General features: G+C 35.7%; 1 protein-coding gene across 6 annotated transcripts in view; it reads left to right on the forward strand.

Moving 5' to 3' along the window:
* The window catches only part of PDE1A (phosphodiesterase 1A), a 376053-nt gene that overhangs the window by 283893 nt on the left and 73570 nt on the right, over positions 1–18590 (forward strand). For all 6 annotated transcript variants that reach the window (XM_043894606.1, XM_043894604.1, XM_043894603.1 and 3 more), the window contains 4 exons: positions 2016–2082; positions 5718–5834; positions 6674–6814; positions 14877–14977. In XM_043894606.1, coding sequence (XP_043750541.1) covers positions 2016–2082; positions 5718–5834; positions 6674–6814; positions 14877–14977 — 426 coding nt within the window. The remainder of the gene's footprint in view (positions 1–2015; positions 2083–5717; positions 5835–6673; positions 6815–14876; positions 14978–18590) is intronic.

Genomic DNA, 18590 nt, shown 5'->3' on the forward strand with positions numbered 1-18590 from the left:
CCATGGGGTCGCAAAGAGTCAGACATGACTGAGTGACTTCACTTTCACTTTCAAGACAAAAATTAAATTGTGTTCAGTAGCTCAGCAGTGTCCGATTCTTTGTGCCCTCATGGACTATAGCACAGCAGGCTTCCCTATTCTTCACCCTCTCCCAGAGCTTGCTCAAACTCATGTCCATTGAGTCAGTGATGCCAACCAACCATCTCGTCCTCTGTCATCCCCTTCTCCTCCTGCCTTCAATCTTTCCCAGCCTCAGGGTCTTTTCCAAGGAGTTGGCTCTTTGCATCTTGTGGCCAAAGTATTGGAACTTCAGTTTCAGCCTCAGTCCTTCCAATGAATATTCAGGACTGATTTCCTTTAGGATTGACTGGTTTGATCTCCTTGCTGTCCAAGGGACTCTCGAGTCTTCTCCAACACCACAGTTCAAAAGAGTCAGTTCTTTGGTGCCTTCTTTATGATCCAACTCTCAGATCTGTACATAACTACTGGATAAACCATATCTTTGTCTGTAGGGACCTTTGTTGGCAAAGTAATGTCTCTCCTTTTTAATATGCTTTCTAGGTTTGTTATAGCTTTTCTTTCAAGGAGCAAGTGTTTTTTAATTTCATGGCTGCAGTTGCCATTTGCAGTGATTTTGGAGCCCAAGAAAATAAAGTCTGTCACCGTTTCCATTGTTTCCCCACCTATTTGCCATGACGTGGTGAAACCAGATGCCATGGTCTTAGTTTTTTGAATGTGAATTTTAAAATGGGAACATGGAAATAAAGTAACAAGGTCTCTGTAATAAAATGGGAAGATAGTTTATCAAGAAAGCCTAATCTCTATGTAAGTAAATACAATACTTTAATTCTGAGCATCTGAGAAGTGAAGATTAAAAAGGAAAATATGAGAAATTATTTGGCTTTTATTATCTTAAAAAAAGATAGCATTTACATAGGAACTGACTAATGTCTTATGGATTTTTAATATAAGATATATTGAGTCAAAAGGGTTAGTATTTCCCTTAGTGATTCTATAAAAGATGCAGAATATTTTCTTATATTTCTTATATTGACCCCCAATATAATGATATAGTCATTAAATTATGGCTTTGTTCAGGCATCTTGTGAGGAGAAGTTTACTACAGTGTAATCTAGGAATGAAACTTGCTTGTGAGCTAACAATGTAAAAATTAAGGGACATGATTATTCCATGGTTTTCACAGGACTTTGTGGAGGAACCATGTTTCTTTCAATCCTGGTTAGAAACCTATTGCTATTTCTACACATTAGGGTATCACGTTGATTCTATTTTTGCACAAATCAGTGGAAGACTTTCTTATATTTATTTAAGTCATCTTGATTTTCCCTTGGAAAATGGAACCAACAAATTACTGATTAATAAAAATATTTTTATTGTTGCTATTATAAAAATAAAAATATCCTTTCTTGATAATCTTTATTAAATAATATTAAAAGACAGTTTGAACAAACTTAAGCAATTTTTTTCAATATGGTTTCCTCCCAATATTCTTAACTAAAACAAAAAAAGTAAGGTGTGTAAATTCTGGTGATGTTACATATTCTCTTCTATAATTTTCATTTTGTGAAAAAAGAAAGAAAACCTATAAAGGACTATTTCAGTGACATTCAGCTTCCAGACTGAAAATTTCGTAACACAGGACAGAAAACAAGGCTGCTCTGCTGTCTTGAATGTGATGGTCTGCTAAAAAGTATTGTTGCTGCACATGCAAATGACAGTCTTTTTTTTTTAATAAGCTGAAGTTTAGGAAAAGATCTCTTTACATAGACGTTAAAACCATATTGACTTTATATGTGATTGTGAGTAAACAAAATACTATTTTCATTGTAAACATGTAATAAATGATGGCAGTAATTATCACTGTTGCCAGAAAGAGAATCTGTATCTAATGATACCAGGTCAACAAGTCAAAGGTAATTATTTCTTTGTTTTTAATAAACAGTTAAAACTTTGAGTAAATGCTTTTTATACACACACTTATTTTTCTTTTTCAGAATGTACAGAAAGTCCTATCACATGGTCGGCTTGGCATATCCAGAAGCTGTCATAGTAACATTAAAGGTAAAAAGTTTTAGTTATCTTAGTTTATAAAATAGTCACTTTTTCTAGTCTCTTTGAAATGATGGGAGGAAAATAAGAATAGGTCTTTGATGTAGTTTACATATCAGAATATAAAAAATTATTTTAACCATTTACAAATGTCATGTGTTTCAAGTCATAACTTGATTTAAATGAGGATCAGTTTGTTAATGTTTATACTAACAAACTCAATACATATAGATGTTTATCAGTAACAACTGGTAATACCCATGTATAAATACACATATGTGTGTGATGTTGTCTTTTTTATGCTTTATGCTTTTTGCTTTATTTAGGTGGGGCTTGTATTCAACTTTGAGAGGGCATCAGCATTTGTCAGAATACACATATTTTGTTACTATATATTATGAAACGAATGCATTATCAGTGAAAAGACATTTCAGTCAAATGTAATTAAAGGACAAAACTTAGATCGAAGAAAATTGTTTAGAATTTTAGGTCTGAGAAAATATAAAAAGGAAGATAAAATTAAGAAAGTAAACAAAAAAGAAATTTATCTCTTTTGTCTCTGACTTTCCCTGTGGTTGCCCTAGTCTGAGGCCCAGTTGCAGTATTACATGCGTTAGAAATAACTAGAGTTGAAAATCTGATGTGGTAAAAGTTTTTGACTCACTTGTTCCTACTTTGTTTGTGTGTGTGTGTATGTGAACACTGTTCCTAGACTATATTACTAAAGAGGCATTTTGTAGGCTTGTCATTCTACGTTCCCTATTTCATTCTGTTGCTTAATTTGGGTAGGAAATTCAACTTTGTCTCCTCTAATAGCTTTATAGTGGTTTCCTGTATTAACCAAAAATTTAAAGAATACTAGCAACAAGTTACTTTATTTTTGATATATTAAACCCCGTTCCTAGTTTACATTTATATTGATTTCTTTTGTTCCTTAATTCCCTTTTAAACATCCCCTTTGTTTTTTCTCTGCATTTGTTTTTTTCTCTGCTGCATATTAGATTTTAATCTTATTCATTTAAAAAAGCAATGTTTTTCTCAGAAGCTTTTTTATATTCCTGTTTCTAAAACTATAATAGAGCCTAGTATATAACTGAAATGTCATATTATTGGATATGAATTATTCCTTAGCTCTTAAAAGATTTTTATTTCCTCATTATTTCCTCAACTGTAGACAAGAAAATCAATTTTATTTTTATAGAAACCAACTTCCAGAATATTTTGGTATGAGAGACTGCAAGCAGATTTCAAAAACGTAGTATAGAGGAAACACGAACTAACAGGTTGAGGAGAATTATCACTAAGCATGTTTTAATAATTCTGATTTTCTGAGATACCTCCAGCCTTGTTTGTTCTCAGCCTGACAATGTAAAAGCCAAGCATCTTCAGAAGTTTACAGATATAAATTATCATTGCTGATAAAAAAAAAAATGCCCCCAAATGGAGAGTTAACCTTTTCCTCAGTTGGAAACCCCTAGCAGGAACTGTAAACAGCAACCTTGCAACAGTCTGAACTGATTCCTCTGTGTTAGCTTTGGAATTTAGTAAGAGATTTGTTTGTCTCCTTTGAGCTTTATTAATGGCAAAATGACTTCTAACAGAACTCTGAGAGATTTTTAAATTTACAAACAGATCAAGCAAGTATTTGGGGATCAAATTAAGGCCAAATGCAAAGAATTTAACAAAGGTACACAAGCAAGCCAAAAAATATTTCCTTGGTGTTCCCAAATGATTAAAACTGCATTTGGAGTTATTGTTACTGTTTGTCAAAAGAGTTTTAAAAGATGGCTTGAATACTGTTTATCATATTTTCAGTTTATTTTCAGTTTATTACATTATGTATTGTTGTCTCTGTGAAATATGCTAAATGAAAAGTTCTAATACAGGGCCTGCTTAAATTTGAAATTAATATACAGCTTTAAGGTTATCCACTTACTGTCCAATGCTAAACCTATTCTGTGTGTGCAAACACTAGACCTTCTTTGCTAATAATTTCTGATAATTATTAGAACTGATTCTGCTGTGTTTCTGTAGATTTCTAAATTTCAGAGATTTATTTATGATTGCAAACTCAAACTTTATCTTAATACATATTTAATGTACTGATAACACTTACTGCAAGTCCATCTGTGGGCTTCTCTGCAAGTTTTTGACCTGGAATTACCTGAATCAATATCCTTAGGTGGCTGGACTGGTTTGGTATACCTGCTCATTGCCCTCTTTCCCACAATTAGGGGGTACTTTCATAGGGTATCTGTTTCACTACAGGCCTGATCACTTCCCTGGGGAATTGCCTGAAATGCCAAAAACACTATCCTCCTCCCCAGTCAAGAGGCCCACTTCCTTTATCTCACCATCTGGCCCTGGTGAAAAAGTAAAGATGAATCAGCCAAGGTTAGAGTGAGGAATCAGGTACTATTACTCTACCTAGAAACAGTACTCTCTCTTTCTCTCTCTCTAAAGCACCTGCGTATTTAAAAAAAAAAAAACAATTATTTACTTATTTTTGGCTGTGCTGGTTCCTCATTGCTGAGCAGGTGTTTCTCTAGTTGTGGAGGACGGGGCCTCTTCTCCAGCTGCGGTGCGCAGGCTTCCCATTGCAGTGGCTTCTCTGGATGCAGAGCACAGACCCTAGGGCACGCGGGCTTCAGTAGCTGTGGCGCGTGGGCCCCGGAGTTGCCGCTTCCCGCCTCTAGACCACACGCTCCGCAGTTGTGGTGTACAGACTTAGCTGGTCTGCAGCGTGTGGGATCTTCTCAGACCAGGGATTGAACCTGTGTCTCCTGCATTGCCAGGCAAATTCTTTACCCCTGAGCCACCAAGGAAGTATCTGCATCTTGAAAAAAAGGAAGACTCAAAATATCAAAGGGCTAAAGCAAATTAGTAGCTCTTAAAAGGTGGACCCACCAGTCCATCCTAAAGGAGATCAGTCCTGGGTGTTCATTGGAAGGACTGATGCTGAAGCTGAAACTCCAATACTTTGATCACCTGATGCGAGGAGCTGACTCATTGGAAAAGACCCTGATGCTGGGAGGGATTGGGGGCAGGAGGAGAAGGGGACAAGAGAGGATGAGATGGCTGGATGGCATCACCGACTCGATGTACATGAGTTTGAGTAAACTCTGGGAGTTGGTGATGGACAGGGAGGTCTGGCTGCTGCGATTCATGGGGTCGCAAAGAGTCGGACACGACTGAGCGACAGAATGAACTAAATTGAAAAGGCAGACGTTCAAGCAGTATAGTAGGTGTGTGGGTGGGGAAGGTAAATCGGGGTCATCTTCCCTCTATCCCTCAATTACATCACCCACATAACCTGGAATTCTACCTTAAAATTAGGCCCACTTTGGGAAAATAATTTATGGCTTTCATCTGGAGAGAGACTAAGAATAAGGGAGTTATAGTTTATTATATCAAATTGGATAACCTTGGGATTAAGGGGGAGAACTTAAGTATACAGACTTCACTGTTGTGGATCCATAGACACTGTGTCCCTGTCATATCAGATGCTGGTGAAAGTAAAGTCTGATGTGCTGAATTGAAATCTGACCTGCTGGATGTATGATTCCTGATCTTTCTAAGAATTTTTCATAGAAAGAAACAAAACCACATGATGTTGTCATATAAAATGTTTACTTTTTTTCCTACAGGATGTTGATAAATGGTCTTTTGATGTATTTGCCTTGAATGAAGCAAGTGGAGAACATAGTCTAAAGTTTATGATTTATGAACTATTCACCAGATATGATCTTATCAACCGTTTCAAGGTCAGAAACATGAAACAAAAGTAAAATGCTCTTAGAATGAGTTATCTATATGAGAGTGTAAATGCAAAACATTGACTCATTAATCAATTCATCTAAAAATGTTTTTGGGTTGGCAGATCACAGAACTGTGGGGATGAGTTCACCACATGATATGGCTATTCTCCACAAATCACTGACATTTCTTATTTCCACTGTGGTATCATAAAGCCATGATAGCATCATTGCAACAAGATATGAATGTCACCTTGAATTACTCATGGAACACTCGTGTACACATTGGAATCTGTGTCTTAAAGAAATATGAGTTTCCTAAAATGCAAAATGAACCGTTTCTGGCAGCTTTTCTTAAAATGAAAGGGCTTCTAATTAACTTCACTTAGACCTATCTCAGCCACAAATTTGATTCAGATTTCTCAGTGTGTATCTATGGAGTCATGATATTTTTTAGAGTTAGAAGTTACTGGGAGGTCATTTATTTTAACCTCCTTGAATTACTGGTAGAAAAACTAGATTTTACCAGTTGTAATTGGAAGAGTTTATGCCTTTAAAAACTAACCTTCTTATTTGACTCTAGATGATATAAAAATTTAAAGATTGCTGTATGGTTAAGACTGTTATTTCGTCTATCTTAATTAAACATTTGGGGGTTATAATTCTCATCAGCATTGAAAACTGACAGATTAATGAACTGTTTTCTTGGAGCAATCCACATTTAACTTTAAGAAACTACTGCCCACATCTGACTCACTGATGTGTCCCATCCCAAGCATCTTTATGCTCATGTTAATTTAGTGCCACTCTTTTGGTCAAAATATAATCATAATTATTACTTTCTGCAGATTCCTGTTTCTTGCCTAATTGCCTTTGCAGAAGCTCTAGAAGTTGGTTACAGCAAGTACAAAAATCCATACCACAATTTGATTCATGCAGCTGATGTCACTCAAACTGTGCATTACATAATGCTTCATACAGGTATCATGGTAAGAAAGTCTTTGTGATTGAAGTTTGTTAGTTAATCCCATTCCCTTCTCATTGTTTCTTTATTACTCATAAAAGTATTATAAGTAACTATCTTCTGGATTTTTGAGGGTTAACAAATTATCTATAATATACATTTTTCAAAAAATATTTTAATTCAGTGAAAAAAGATCTCCAGAAGCAAGTGAAAATATACTGCAAATTCTTCAAAATTTGGACCATATGACATTTTTCATTTGTAAATTCCTGTGGCTCAGATAGATGGTAAAGAATCCACCTGCAGCACAGGAGACCAGGATTCAATCTGTGGGTCGGGAAGTTCCCCTGGAGAAGGGAATCACAACCCACTCCAGTATTCTTGCCTGGAGAATTCCATGGACAGAGGATCCTGGCAGGCTACCTACTGTCTATGGTGTTGCAAAGGGTCAAACATGACTGAGCGACTAACACTCGCTCACTCACTTTCCCCATAGGAATCAACTCCCAGAAGGTGACCTAGAAAAAAAGCCTGTGGAATAAAAGTTAGTTGTAGTGCTCTTCCCTCATTTCATTAACCAGGCTGACCTCACTAGCTTTTTCTTTTCTACATGCTTGTATCACCAATTACAATCAAATCCTAATAGATATTTTTGTAAATTATTCATGTGGATTTTCCCAAATTCTTCTTCTTCCTCTTTGCATCTGAATGGATCAGTTGATGACTGGATAAGTGGTTCAGCAGTGCAAATCCTGGGGCAACGAGTATATGATGGGAAGTCTGAGACGGCCTGGAATTCCTGTAATGTCTCAGAGCATAGGATGACTTCCAAGAGATAAAAAGGGAAGGGCAGTCCTTCCTTCTGAAGGTTCCAAACTGGGAGGGGTTCATCCCAGGGTATGAGTCATTGTTGAGATCCCCAACATCTAAGTGCATTTTTGAATTCTCATGTGTTGACCTATGTGAAGCAATACCATAAAACACATATAAGTAAAATAAGTAGAATGGCCTAGCAAACCCTATAACATACATTGCCTACCTGTTTAGATATCAGACATCATGTCCTTTTTATTGGTATGGGTCATTGGCATTCAGAGCTATATGACTAGTACTCGTCCATATTTCTGCCCCAGAGACTGTATTCCTTACCTAGTGCCATGCAAAACCCTTACAGATACAATATGGAGACCTGAAGATCTTGAAAACTTATAACAGGTACATGATTCTCCAAGTTTACTGTATACCCGTGTGTTATATGCATTTTCCCCCAAGAATCCAGTGTGTTATTTACTACATGAGACCCCTTTGCTATGATTTGTCGAAAGGTGCCTCACACAATGACTAAAAAATGATCTATTTTACTTCTCCATCTTTTTTTTGCCTCCTAAATATTGCAGATACATCAATGCTTTGGGCTCAGATTCCACTCCTGCCCAGTGTTTCAATGATCTGTTTCTTCAAAACAAACTACTCTAAACCTCAATGACTTATAACAATAATTTATCATATTTCTCAAGGGTTGTTGGTTAGAAGAGTCCCAAACAGAAGGTTCTCACTTGGGGTCTCTCATGTGATTGTGACCAGCTAGCAACTGTGGACACAGATATCTGAAGACATCACTGGGCAGGCATCTACAGTGGTTCAGTCATATGGCTGGCAGTTGTCAATGGCTAGTAGCTGGAAGCTCAGCTGGGCTTTTAATGAAGAAATTTTTTGGAATATCACTGCCAATTCAATAGAAAATTTCATTATATTGACAGGATCAGCAAGTAATATAACTGCTTTGGAGTTAAGGCCTACTTTGGGAGAGGCAAAAATCAAAAACCTTTGCTGATGCAGTAGCAAGATTCTCTTGTAACCTTCTAGAAGGCTGAATTATATGTAATTGTACCTTTGTATTCTCTTTTTAAGTTGTAAATATATATATCACTCAGCTAAGGCATAAGTGTGCGCAATGAGCCAAATCAAATGTAGTTGTGGTTGGACTTGGTCCTTGGTTGAAGTTTACTCATCATTCATTTGACACTTAAAAGGAAGAAGCAGGTAGAAACAAACATTCAAAGATATAGCTTTAAAGTATTGTACAATTTAAAAAAGTAGTATATATGACTTTCTTTATATCTGTTTCCCTTCCCAGCATATGTACATATGCATACACACATACACACAAATTCTTTTAAAGCTCCCATTGGTTTAATCAGACTTCATTGTCACAGCTGTTCCTTGAACTCTGTTTTCCCTGGGTTTTATATGCATGGCAATTAGTGTGAAAAACAGTGCCTCCTGACACCTGCACATGCTGTTACCCTGGGAAAAAATGCTGTAACATCTTCCTGGCTAGATCTGCTTGCTTTTTCCTTTCTAAGGCCTTGGTCTTGAATCTGATAGTGAGGTGGTTTTCATTTTACATGTTCAGCATTTCTTCTTTTCTGAATCCTGTGGCATTGAAAGGTTAACTGAAAAATGAAATATTTAAGTGTTAGTTTGAAATGGAAACTGAACTAATTACGTTTCCTCAGAACAAAATAGAATGGAAAAGCTCTGCCTGCTTTGGTATAAAAATATCGGCTTTAATTATGAAGTATGAGGAGAAGATATATGCCATTCAGGGTGGTAGGTAACCAGGATGTTGTTCTAAAATACATTTTTTTGCTTAAGTACTACAATGTAAAGGCAACCAAATAAAAGTCTCCTTGTTCAGCTTTGGAATCTCTGTGCTGAACGTGACATTAAACAGATGAGGGATGCTATATTAGCGGGCAAATAGAGAAATTCAAACCCACAATGTGAGTTTACCCTCAGCCTTGCAAGGAAGGCTTGTTCCAGAATCTAACAAGCTATTCCAACTTCTCTGGGAGATGGGAAATCTGGCCCAGCCTGGCATGACTCCTAGAAAGTTTAAATTGTTAGTAAAGATGACATAGTCACTTTTTGAGATACTAACCGATAAATATAACTTTACTATACTATAGCACGTTTGGTTTAGAAACTTATTTCTAAATTCATCCTTTAACAAGAAAAGTGTCGATGGACTCCATTCTTACCCCTTAGCTTGGCCATTACAAAAATAGTTGAGTTGGAGACTGTCAGTGTTGTCTAGGATCAGGAAAATACATTTAAACGATTGCAAAATTTTATGATTGATGATGAGAGGAAAAGCAAAATGAATTTTCAGTGTATTGACTATTTTGTCAAAACTAGGTTATACTACCAGCTCAATGGTTTTTTACCAGGTATTTTTAGAAGTATTTTAGATTAAAAAAAAAGTGGTAGAAGTTGAGTATTAATTTTCACACATATGAATGTATTGGTTCTTTGAAACAAACAAACAAAAAAAGCCTTATAGAAATATGCATTTAGCTGAGGACCCAAAGATTTGATATGGTGAAGACAGGGTCACTTACGTTAGTGTTTTAGCCAATGCCCTGCTGTTTCAGAATGGTCTTATCGGCATGACGTTTATGGAGCGCTCCAGTAGCAGCCTAATACTGTCAGGCCACTGTCAGCCTGTTAGCTGCGAAATGTTCACAGGACCATTGCCTGAAAAGGATTGCGATGAAGCCACTGTCCTTCAGTTTGTTAGTGTCATATTGGGATGCTCTCAGGCCTGGAGCAGGCAGTGCAGAGCTGAAAAGACAGCTGACCCTCTGTCTCCCTCTGTCTCCTTTTCTCACTTAATTAACTTGTTGCTCTGTGCAAGGTGACAGGGGCGTGTGGTAGCTTGAGCTATTTGCTAAAGATCAAATGCTTCACCATGTACTGCCAACCCGCTTCCAAATGACTCTTTGAATATGAAACCATCTGAGGGCCTTGGCAAGAGAACACTTATTTTTGAGGGCTCCTGGCATTGCATTCTCTCTGATACTGAGTCGAAGAGAAGTAACTTGAAAACTATTCCTTTGGAACTTGTGGTCCACTTACTACACCCAGAAATAGCCCCTCATACTGTGAAACTACTCAATTTTTCTCCAGTCTACAAAAATTTGCCACTATGTCTCTATTCTACAAACTACATGGAAATTCTCTTCTTGTAAATGACTTCCAATACAATAGTGTTTGGAAGAGTGAACACAGTCTGGGCTTTCAAGGCAAGCAGATATTGATTTCAAACCTAACTTCCCCACTACCTAACTTCCCTGCTGTCTACTCTGTTCCCTTGTCACTAAAATGTGGTTTAATAATCCCGACCACCTGGTAGTATGACAGTGAGGCATAATGATATCATATGTGTAAACCTAACCTAGTTACTGAAACGTAACAGCAATTAGTAAGAAATATTATCAATTTATTACACTATATATTAACTTATATGTATTATGTATTAATACTATTATACTCACTTTCCACATTGGGTTAGTTATAGCAAACTAACTCAGTCTATTCAAAGGGATAGAGAAAAAAGGTTCAAAACTACCTATACTGTAAGGGGTTATTAATTATGCTTTTTTAGATACACCAGGAACCAACAGGTTAGTGTGACTTTCTAACCTAAAATTCTCCCAGCCTTATACACACACACATACATATACATTCTCTCTTGTATACACGCACACACACAAAATAATTCAGATATGAAAATTACATCATAAGTCTTAAAGCTTTGTTAGCTTCCCTATCCATCAGTGTATCCAGTTAAATTATCTAGAAATTCTGTGTTTGAAACCTTAGAAGAATATATTTAACATATTACTCCCTTAAATAATGAAGGCTATTGTCATCCACAGAAAGAAGGAACACTGTGATCTGTTGAAAGAACAGAAATTTTGGAATCAGACAGATACAGTTTGAATTCTTGCCCTGCCATTTGAAAGCTATGTAACCTTCTGCAGATTGATTCACTTCTTTAGGATTTGGCTGTGTTATCTGCCAAATGAGGTTTAAAACATTTACCTTGTAAATGGTAAATAGGGTGATTATAAAAATGAAATGAAACCATCTGCCTAAAATGTCCAATTAATGTTAGTTCCTTCTCCTTTCTTTCCATCAACACTGTACATGGTGTTAATGACAGTTAATACCTTTCTCTGGTGTAATTTGAGGACTTTACAAGTAAGTCTACCTGAGCGCTTCTCTAGGCAAAATGCAGTTTAGATGAAGCACAATATCTACACTCCTCATGACTCTTCATTTTAACTCTTATTTTCTGTCCATTAGGAATAAGAAGAACTTGGGTTATGTACTGACCTCTGTTCTGGTTGGGAAGAGTGATATGATTTAGGCGTATTCTCTGTGACTTGTCCTCATGAGTCATTTACAAAATCCTCGAATTTAAGCAACCATTTTCTGAGTTAGAATTCTCATTTGACACCAGTATAAAATAAATTTTCAACTAAGAAGATAAAAATTAGCCCCCAGCTCTACTTTCACTAATATGAAATAGATGTATTTTTCAATTAAATGTGAATGTTCAATGTTTCTCTCTTCCCAAACTAGTTTTTTATGTTAAATTTAATTGTTAAGATGGTAGTGTGACAAAAAACAAGATGAATTCATGAAAGAAGTACTGTTTATGGGAGGCAGAGATTAGTAAGACCAAAAACAGGAAGCATATGTATAATCAATTTTGACAGCTAGGAAGATAACAATTTTAAATACTTTGATATAATCTATAACTAAAATTTATCTCTGATTTCCTAATTTAAGTTTTTTACAATGGCAACTTCATAGTCTCTGTTATCATAGTAGATATAAAATGTTGCTTTTAAAAATCACAGGTAAGTCTGTAAATCTTAAATATAACCAATAGGAAATATTTAAGAAAATGGGTGATTTTTTTCTCTAACAACAATTTTCTTTAATGAAACAATGGATTTCTGGGGGTTACAAAATTTGGTCCAACTTAAATTGCTATTCATTTCATGGTGTTTAATTCCATAGTCTCAATGGGGACATTGGAGGCTCAGTCCCAGTTCAGCCTGTAATATAAGCCTTTAATATGTCATTTCCTTTTAATGACTCACAATTAAATGCACCTATAAACACAGTGCGGCTAGTTATATCAACTCTCCTTGGTTCTGAATATCATTTCTGCTTCAGTCATCCAACTGTGAGGCATTTATTTTTGAATTGCAATCAGTAAAGATATGTTAGCTCACTATTATTTTCCAGATTCAATACCTTAAACAGTGTATTTAAGGAAATGAAAGTCAGTCAGTTGTGTCCGACTCTTTGAGACCCCATGGTCTATACAGTCCACGGAATTCTCTAGTCAGAATACTGGAGTGGGTAGCCTTTGCCTTCTCCAGAGGATCTTCCCAACCCAGGGATTGAACGCAGGTCTCCGCATTGCAAGTAGATTCTTTATCAGCTGAGCCACAAGGGAAGCCCATTTAAGGTAATAAGTTTGGTAAAATGTCATTTATTCTGTATTTACTATATGGTAAGACTTGTGATAGGTGCCACACATATATATCAACTTTAAATTTCTTTTAAAGTCCACAGGGGAATGATCACTAATTCTCTTTTCATGGAAACTGTACCTGAGAGATTAAATAACTTATTTGCCTGGTTTAAAACCAGAATTCTCTGATTGCACAGTCTCTTTCCACCATTCCCTATTACTTCCTCCTAAAATTAAAACTGGTGAAATTCAATTCAACAGACAAATGTTAAGTTTCTACTGTGTGCCAAATACCATGATGTGTTATATGAAAGAAGCAAAGATGAATAAGACTGTGCCTTTTGGCAACCATGAAACTCAACAGTGTCACCTCCACTGTTTGATTCATAGACTTACAGTGGCTTCTCCTTGACTTTTATTCAAAATCCTAATTCATCAGTTCTAATCAAGGTAATCTATTGATTCTTTCCCATATTCCACCTTCTCTTTTCAGTCTCGCTTCACTTGACTCTCCAACACAATTGTATTATTAGCAGTGCAATTTCCAGATAGGCCTCTACAGTACCATTCCATATTTACTCTTTCTATTTAGAATCTCTCTGTTCTCAACCTTGCATTTAACTACCAATATTTGTCCATCCTTCATCCAAGATCCACTGCCACCAAATAGATGTCCTATCTACACCTTTATTCTGTGAGTTTTCATCAAGTATGCATGTACTTTACATTGTATTTTTCTGCTACTTTGTGTAAAGCCTTTTCCATGTATATGGAATAAGACCATTAAGAGCAAGTTCCGTGTCATTTTGGATCTTCCATTCCTGCCATCAGGTACTACCCACTTACAGCACTCTCCAATAGAACTTCCGTGGTGATGGAGACATTTTCTGTCTGTACTGTTCTATAAGATAGCCACTTGCTACGATTGAACAATTGACATGTGGCTACTGTGACTGAAAAAGAGAACATAATTTTACTTATTTTTAATTTAAATAGTCACATGTGATTGTCATATTGAACCATGCAGTTAAAGTGTTACACAAAATGTGAGTGGTGAACAAACTATTGAATTACATAAATAAACTTATAAGAGTAGAGAAAATTTGTTAAACCATCTAATTGATAACAACAAAATATCAATGTATTTGAAGCAGTGCTTTGGATTTTATGTGAAAACATTTACTCTTTCATTGCTATTAAGTTTCACTGTATAGTCATAAAATAGATGTATTAAGAAGAGCAAGCAATAAACTCTTGGAAACTCTTCTAAATTTCTAAATATAAAACTTAAGTTCAGTTTCTCTAATGACCAAAGTAAACATTTTCAACTCTTTTCTCATAGTAAATTCTTCTACAAAAGTTGAGCTAAAAGACATTTTAATATTATATAAGTTATATGTTAAAAATTACTAAACTCTAAATGATTTCATTAGAACCCAAATTGGTAAGGCTGTAAATTCAAAATCCATTTAGAGCTTACCTTTTAAATGATGAAATATTACCATTTTTTCCAATTAACAAGGAAAATTACAATGTCTTGCTTTTTAACTTACAAGTCATTAAACAATCATCAACCTTGTGAAGCATCCACTATGTACAGTTAATGGAGATGAAACAGGGAAAATTATTTAAACTTCATAGAAAGAATTTTATAGAATGATTTATACTCTGTGCAATGAAGCTTTCTGTAGAAAGACGACACTGATTCTACTTTTTGATGTGATGGAATCTTTCCTTAATTTAATAGCACTGGCTGACTGAACTGGAAATTTTAGCAATGGTCTTTGCCGCTGCCATTCATGACTATGAACATACAGGGACTACAAACAATTTTCATATTCAGACAAGGTAAGGCAAAGGATTAACTTTTCTAAGTTAAAATTTGACATTTGTTTTTCTGAGTATTACTTATTCTTTAAGAGGATTTCAAAATAATAATGAAGATGTCTAAAAAAATGAATTTAATAGATTTTAGCAAAATGCCTTAAGCTGCAAACACTTCAGTCAGTTCCTATTTATCAAGAATCTTGTATTTTTTGGTGGCATATTTAGCAATTTAAAGAACATAAAATCACATAAGATAGTTTTTCTCTGCCCAGAACTTACATTAAACTGTCACACAAGTCAGACATTTATTCCCTGGAACAAATCTTGCATCATTTGTTTGATATCAGTTTGTCAGTTTCATGTCAAGGCATCAGTTTGGTGTCATTATGTATTTGAAAACCATGAAAACTTATTTTTGAAAAAAAAATCTAAAAATAAAAGAAATCTTATTTACAGGTTAATAAGAAATGTTAAATTTAAAACAATGAGAAAATTGGATTTTTAATTGTGGTGATAATGGTAGTTATTAGAATCAAAATACCAGAGTAGAGGAGCATTAGTTGGTTAAGGCTGTCACACAATACTACAGTTTGGGTGGTTTAAATAACAGACATTGTCTCAAAGTCCTAAAGACTAAACATGCAAAATCAAAGTGTAAGCAAGTTTGATTTCTTCTGAGGCCTCTCCCCTAGGCTTCCAGATGGCTGACTTCTTGCTGTGTCCTCAGTGACCTTTTTTCTTGCTTGAGCATACCTTGGGGTCTCTTCCTGGTCTTACAAGGACATCAGTATATTGGATCAGGGCCCCACCCTTATGACCTCTTTTAACATTAGCTATGTCTTTGAAGGCCTTAGCTTCAAATGCAGTCACATTCTAAGGTACTGGGGTTAGGATTATAAACCTATAAATTTTGGGGAACTCATTCAATCCTTAATAGAAAGGGGCTTTAAGCTCTTTCTGGTTGCAAAAAGATCTCATTGCTTGAGAGGCAAAATTTGGTCCAGGACCATCAGGATCCGATTCTCTTGTATACATGGGATCCTGAATTTCTGTGTCTTCCACTGGTCAGAGATGCTTAAGATGGAGATGTAAGTTAAGAGACTGATTTCACTCTGGAATTACTATAGAGCTCTCTTCTTATTGGGGGAAAACTAAGCTAAGTTATTTTTTGTTGTTTATTTTTAACTCCTAGAGTAGATTTAGATTTACATAAAAATTTAACAGAAAGTACAGAGATCCCATGTACTCCTTCCCCATCCCCACAGTTTCACCTGTTTTTAACATCCTACCTCAGGTGTGGTACAGTTGTTACAACTGATGAACCAATATTGATACATTATTTTTAGCTAAAATCTATAGCCTACATTTGGAGAAGGAAATGGCAACCCACTTCAGTATTCTTGCCTGGAGAATCCTGTGGACAGAGGAGCCTGACGGGGTGCTGTCCATAGGGTCGCACGAAGTCGGACACAACTGAAGTGACTTAGCATGTATGCATAGCCTACATTACAGTTTACTGCTTGTGTTATATATTTTATGAGCTTTACAAATGTATAATGACAAGTATCTACTATTACAGTATCGTCCATAATAGTTTCACTGCCCTAAAAGTCCTCTGTGCTTCATCCTTTCATTCCAGCCTCCCTCCTTCCTGCTTTAACCACTGCAATCCCTGATCTTGTTAAGGTCTCCAGTTTTGCCTTCTCCAAAATGTTATCTAGTTGAAATAATACAGTATAAAGCCTTTTCAAACTGGTTTCTTCCACTTAACAATATGCATTTAAGGTTCCTCTATGTCTTTTCATGAGTTAATAGCTCATTTCTTTTCATTACTGAATAATATTCCTGTGTGTGGATGTCCCAGAGTTCACTTATTTAACTCCTGAAGGGTATCTTGGTTTCCTCTAAATTTTAGAGTTTATTTAAATGTTCATGTGCAGATTTTTGTGTGGTCTTTTTTTGTGCAGTTTTTTAACAGCAATATTTTTAAAACTGACTTCCTAGCTATAGGAATTTGTTGTTTTTATGTGGGGAGCATAGATACATTAAAATACTTGGCATTTTAGAGCTTCAAGGGATTCTACAGTGACCGAGATCCACATTCTATAACCTCTGGTCTAATCCTCACAGTCTAAGAAGAGACAGCAAAGATCTCAAAAGGAGGAAATTACCTAACTACATGCACATAGTCGCCTGATGGCAGTAGCAGGGCTGAGACACTGAGATGAGGGATACTTGCTCTCAACGCAGTGTACTTAATGTAACTCTGCTCCCATGGCCAAAGACAGACATGTAACGGTCATAGTCTTTTATAGCCTTCAGTGGGTGGACTTCAGAATTATGGCCCCTTGACAGAAACAGAAGAGTTGGAATTCAGGCAGTGAAATGTTGGAGAAAGCATTCTGTGTACCCCTAGAGTCTCCCAGATTAAAAGAGCATGAAGTGAACAGGAAGGCCTTGAAGTCTGGTTGGGCAGCAAGAATGTTACTAACCTAACATTTATAGCATATGGAGATATCGTGTTTTCATTTGTGTTAAACATCAAAGGAAAGGGAAACTATGCCGATCATTTTTGCTTAGCAAAGACTCTTCTACATCCACTAAATTCATAAGTGGGATTTTAAAGACAGCTCATTACTGAGCTGGGCCCTGAGTAGGGTCACAGTTTGGGGAATTAGAGAAGGGAGCAAGTGATTTGTTTCCTAAAAATATTTCTTGCTCTTTCTACTTTGAAAAGTAAAGGCAATGGACTGGCCTCCAGGAGCAGTATAAATGATCATTCCTAGCTTTCTCCTTTTATCATTGATTTACAACTGGATGAAGATTCGTAACTTATACTTTAGACAGCAGAGAAGAAAAGTAGATGGCGAAAAAGGAGGAGGAAGAAGAGAAGGAGAAAGAGGAGAGGGAGGAGGAAGATGAAGAAGAATACACTTTTCTCCATTTTATGTTAAGAAGCTTTGTATTAAAAGTGAGGGAAAGGTCTAGTATTTTATTTATTTTCTTATAAATTTTCTATTAGGATCAATTATTTAATGGATTAATTCTATAAGAACTTGAACATTTTATGAACAAAAAGATCGCAGTGATCACAGATGCATCAATATGATGTGCTTTTAGAAGCTCTATTGGCTTTACACTTTGTCCAAATATATGTTGGTCTTATGTTACTGATATTAATAATTTGTATTTTTTATTATTCTTTGTTACTTGGATTTAGAGTTGCTTTTCTAATATGGAAAACTATTTACTAGATAATGCAAAATATCTGAAAAATAATTTAAAACATGGTGCAAGGCTAGATTTGAGTTCAACACAGCCATTGTAAGCCATAGAAATCTTTGAAAGCATAAATAAATAGAGATAATTTCCTCTTTGTGAAAAGCAAATGCTAAACGACATGTTACCATGGACACTGAGTATTGCTTAGAATTCTGTTCTTTCCATAGCAGTCAGAGATTATCTCAAACATTAAAACCATTCTGTATTCTCAGCATCTTGTTGGATTTATGGGACAAAATCACATAGACTTTGCTGTAATTAAATCTGATTAAAAAACACATCTTTACTTGTTGCTGAAAGGAAGAAATAGTGATGTTTAGATCCATATTATACAATAAACTTGACAAAACTG

This window comes from Cervus elaphus, chromosome 33 (assembly GCF_910594005.1).
Source record: "Cervus elaphus chromosome 33, mCerEla1.1, whole genome shotgun sequence".
NCBI lineage: Eukaryota > Metazoa > Chordata > Mammalia > Artiodactyla > Cervidae > Cervus > Cervus elaphus.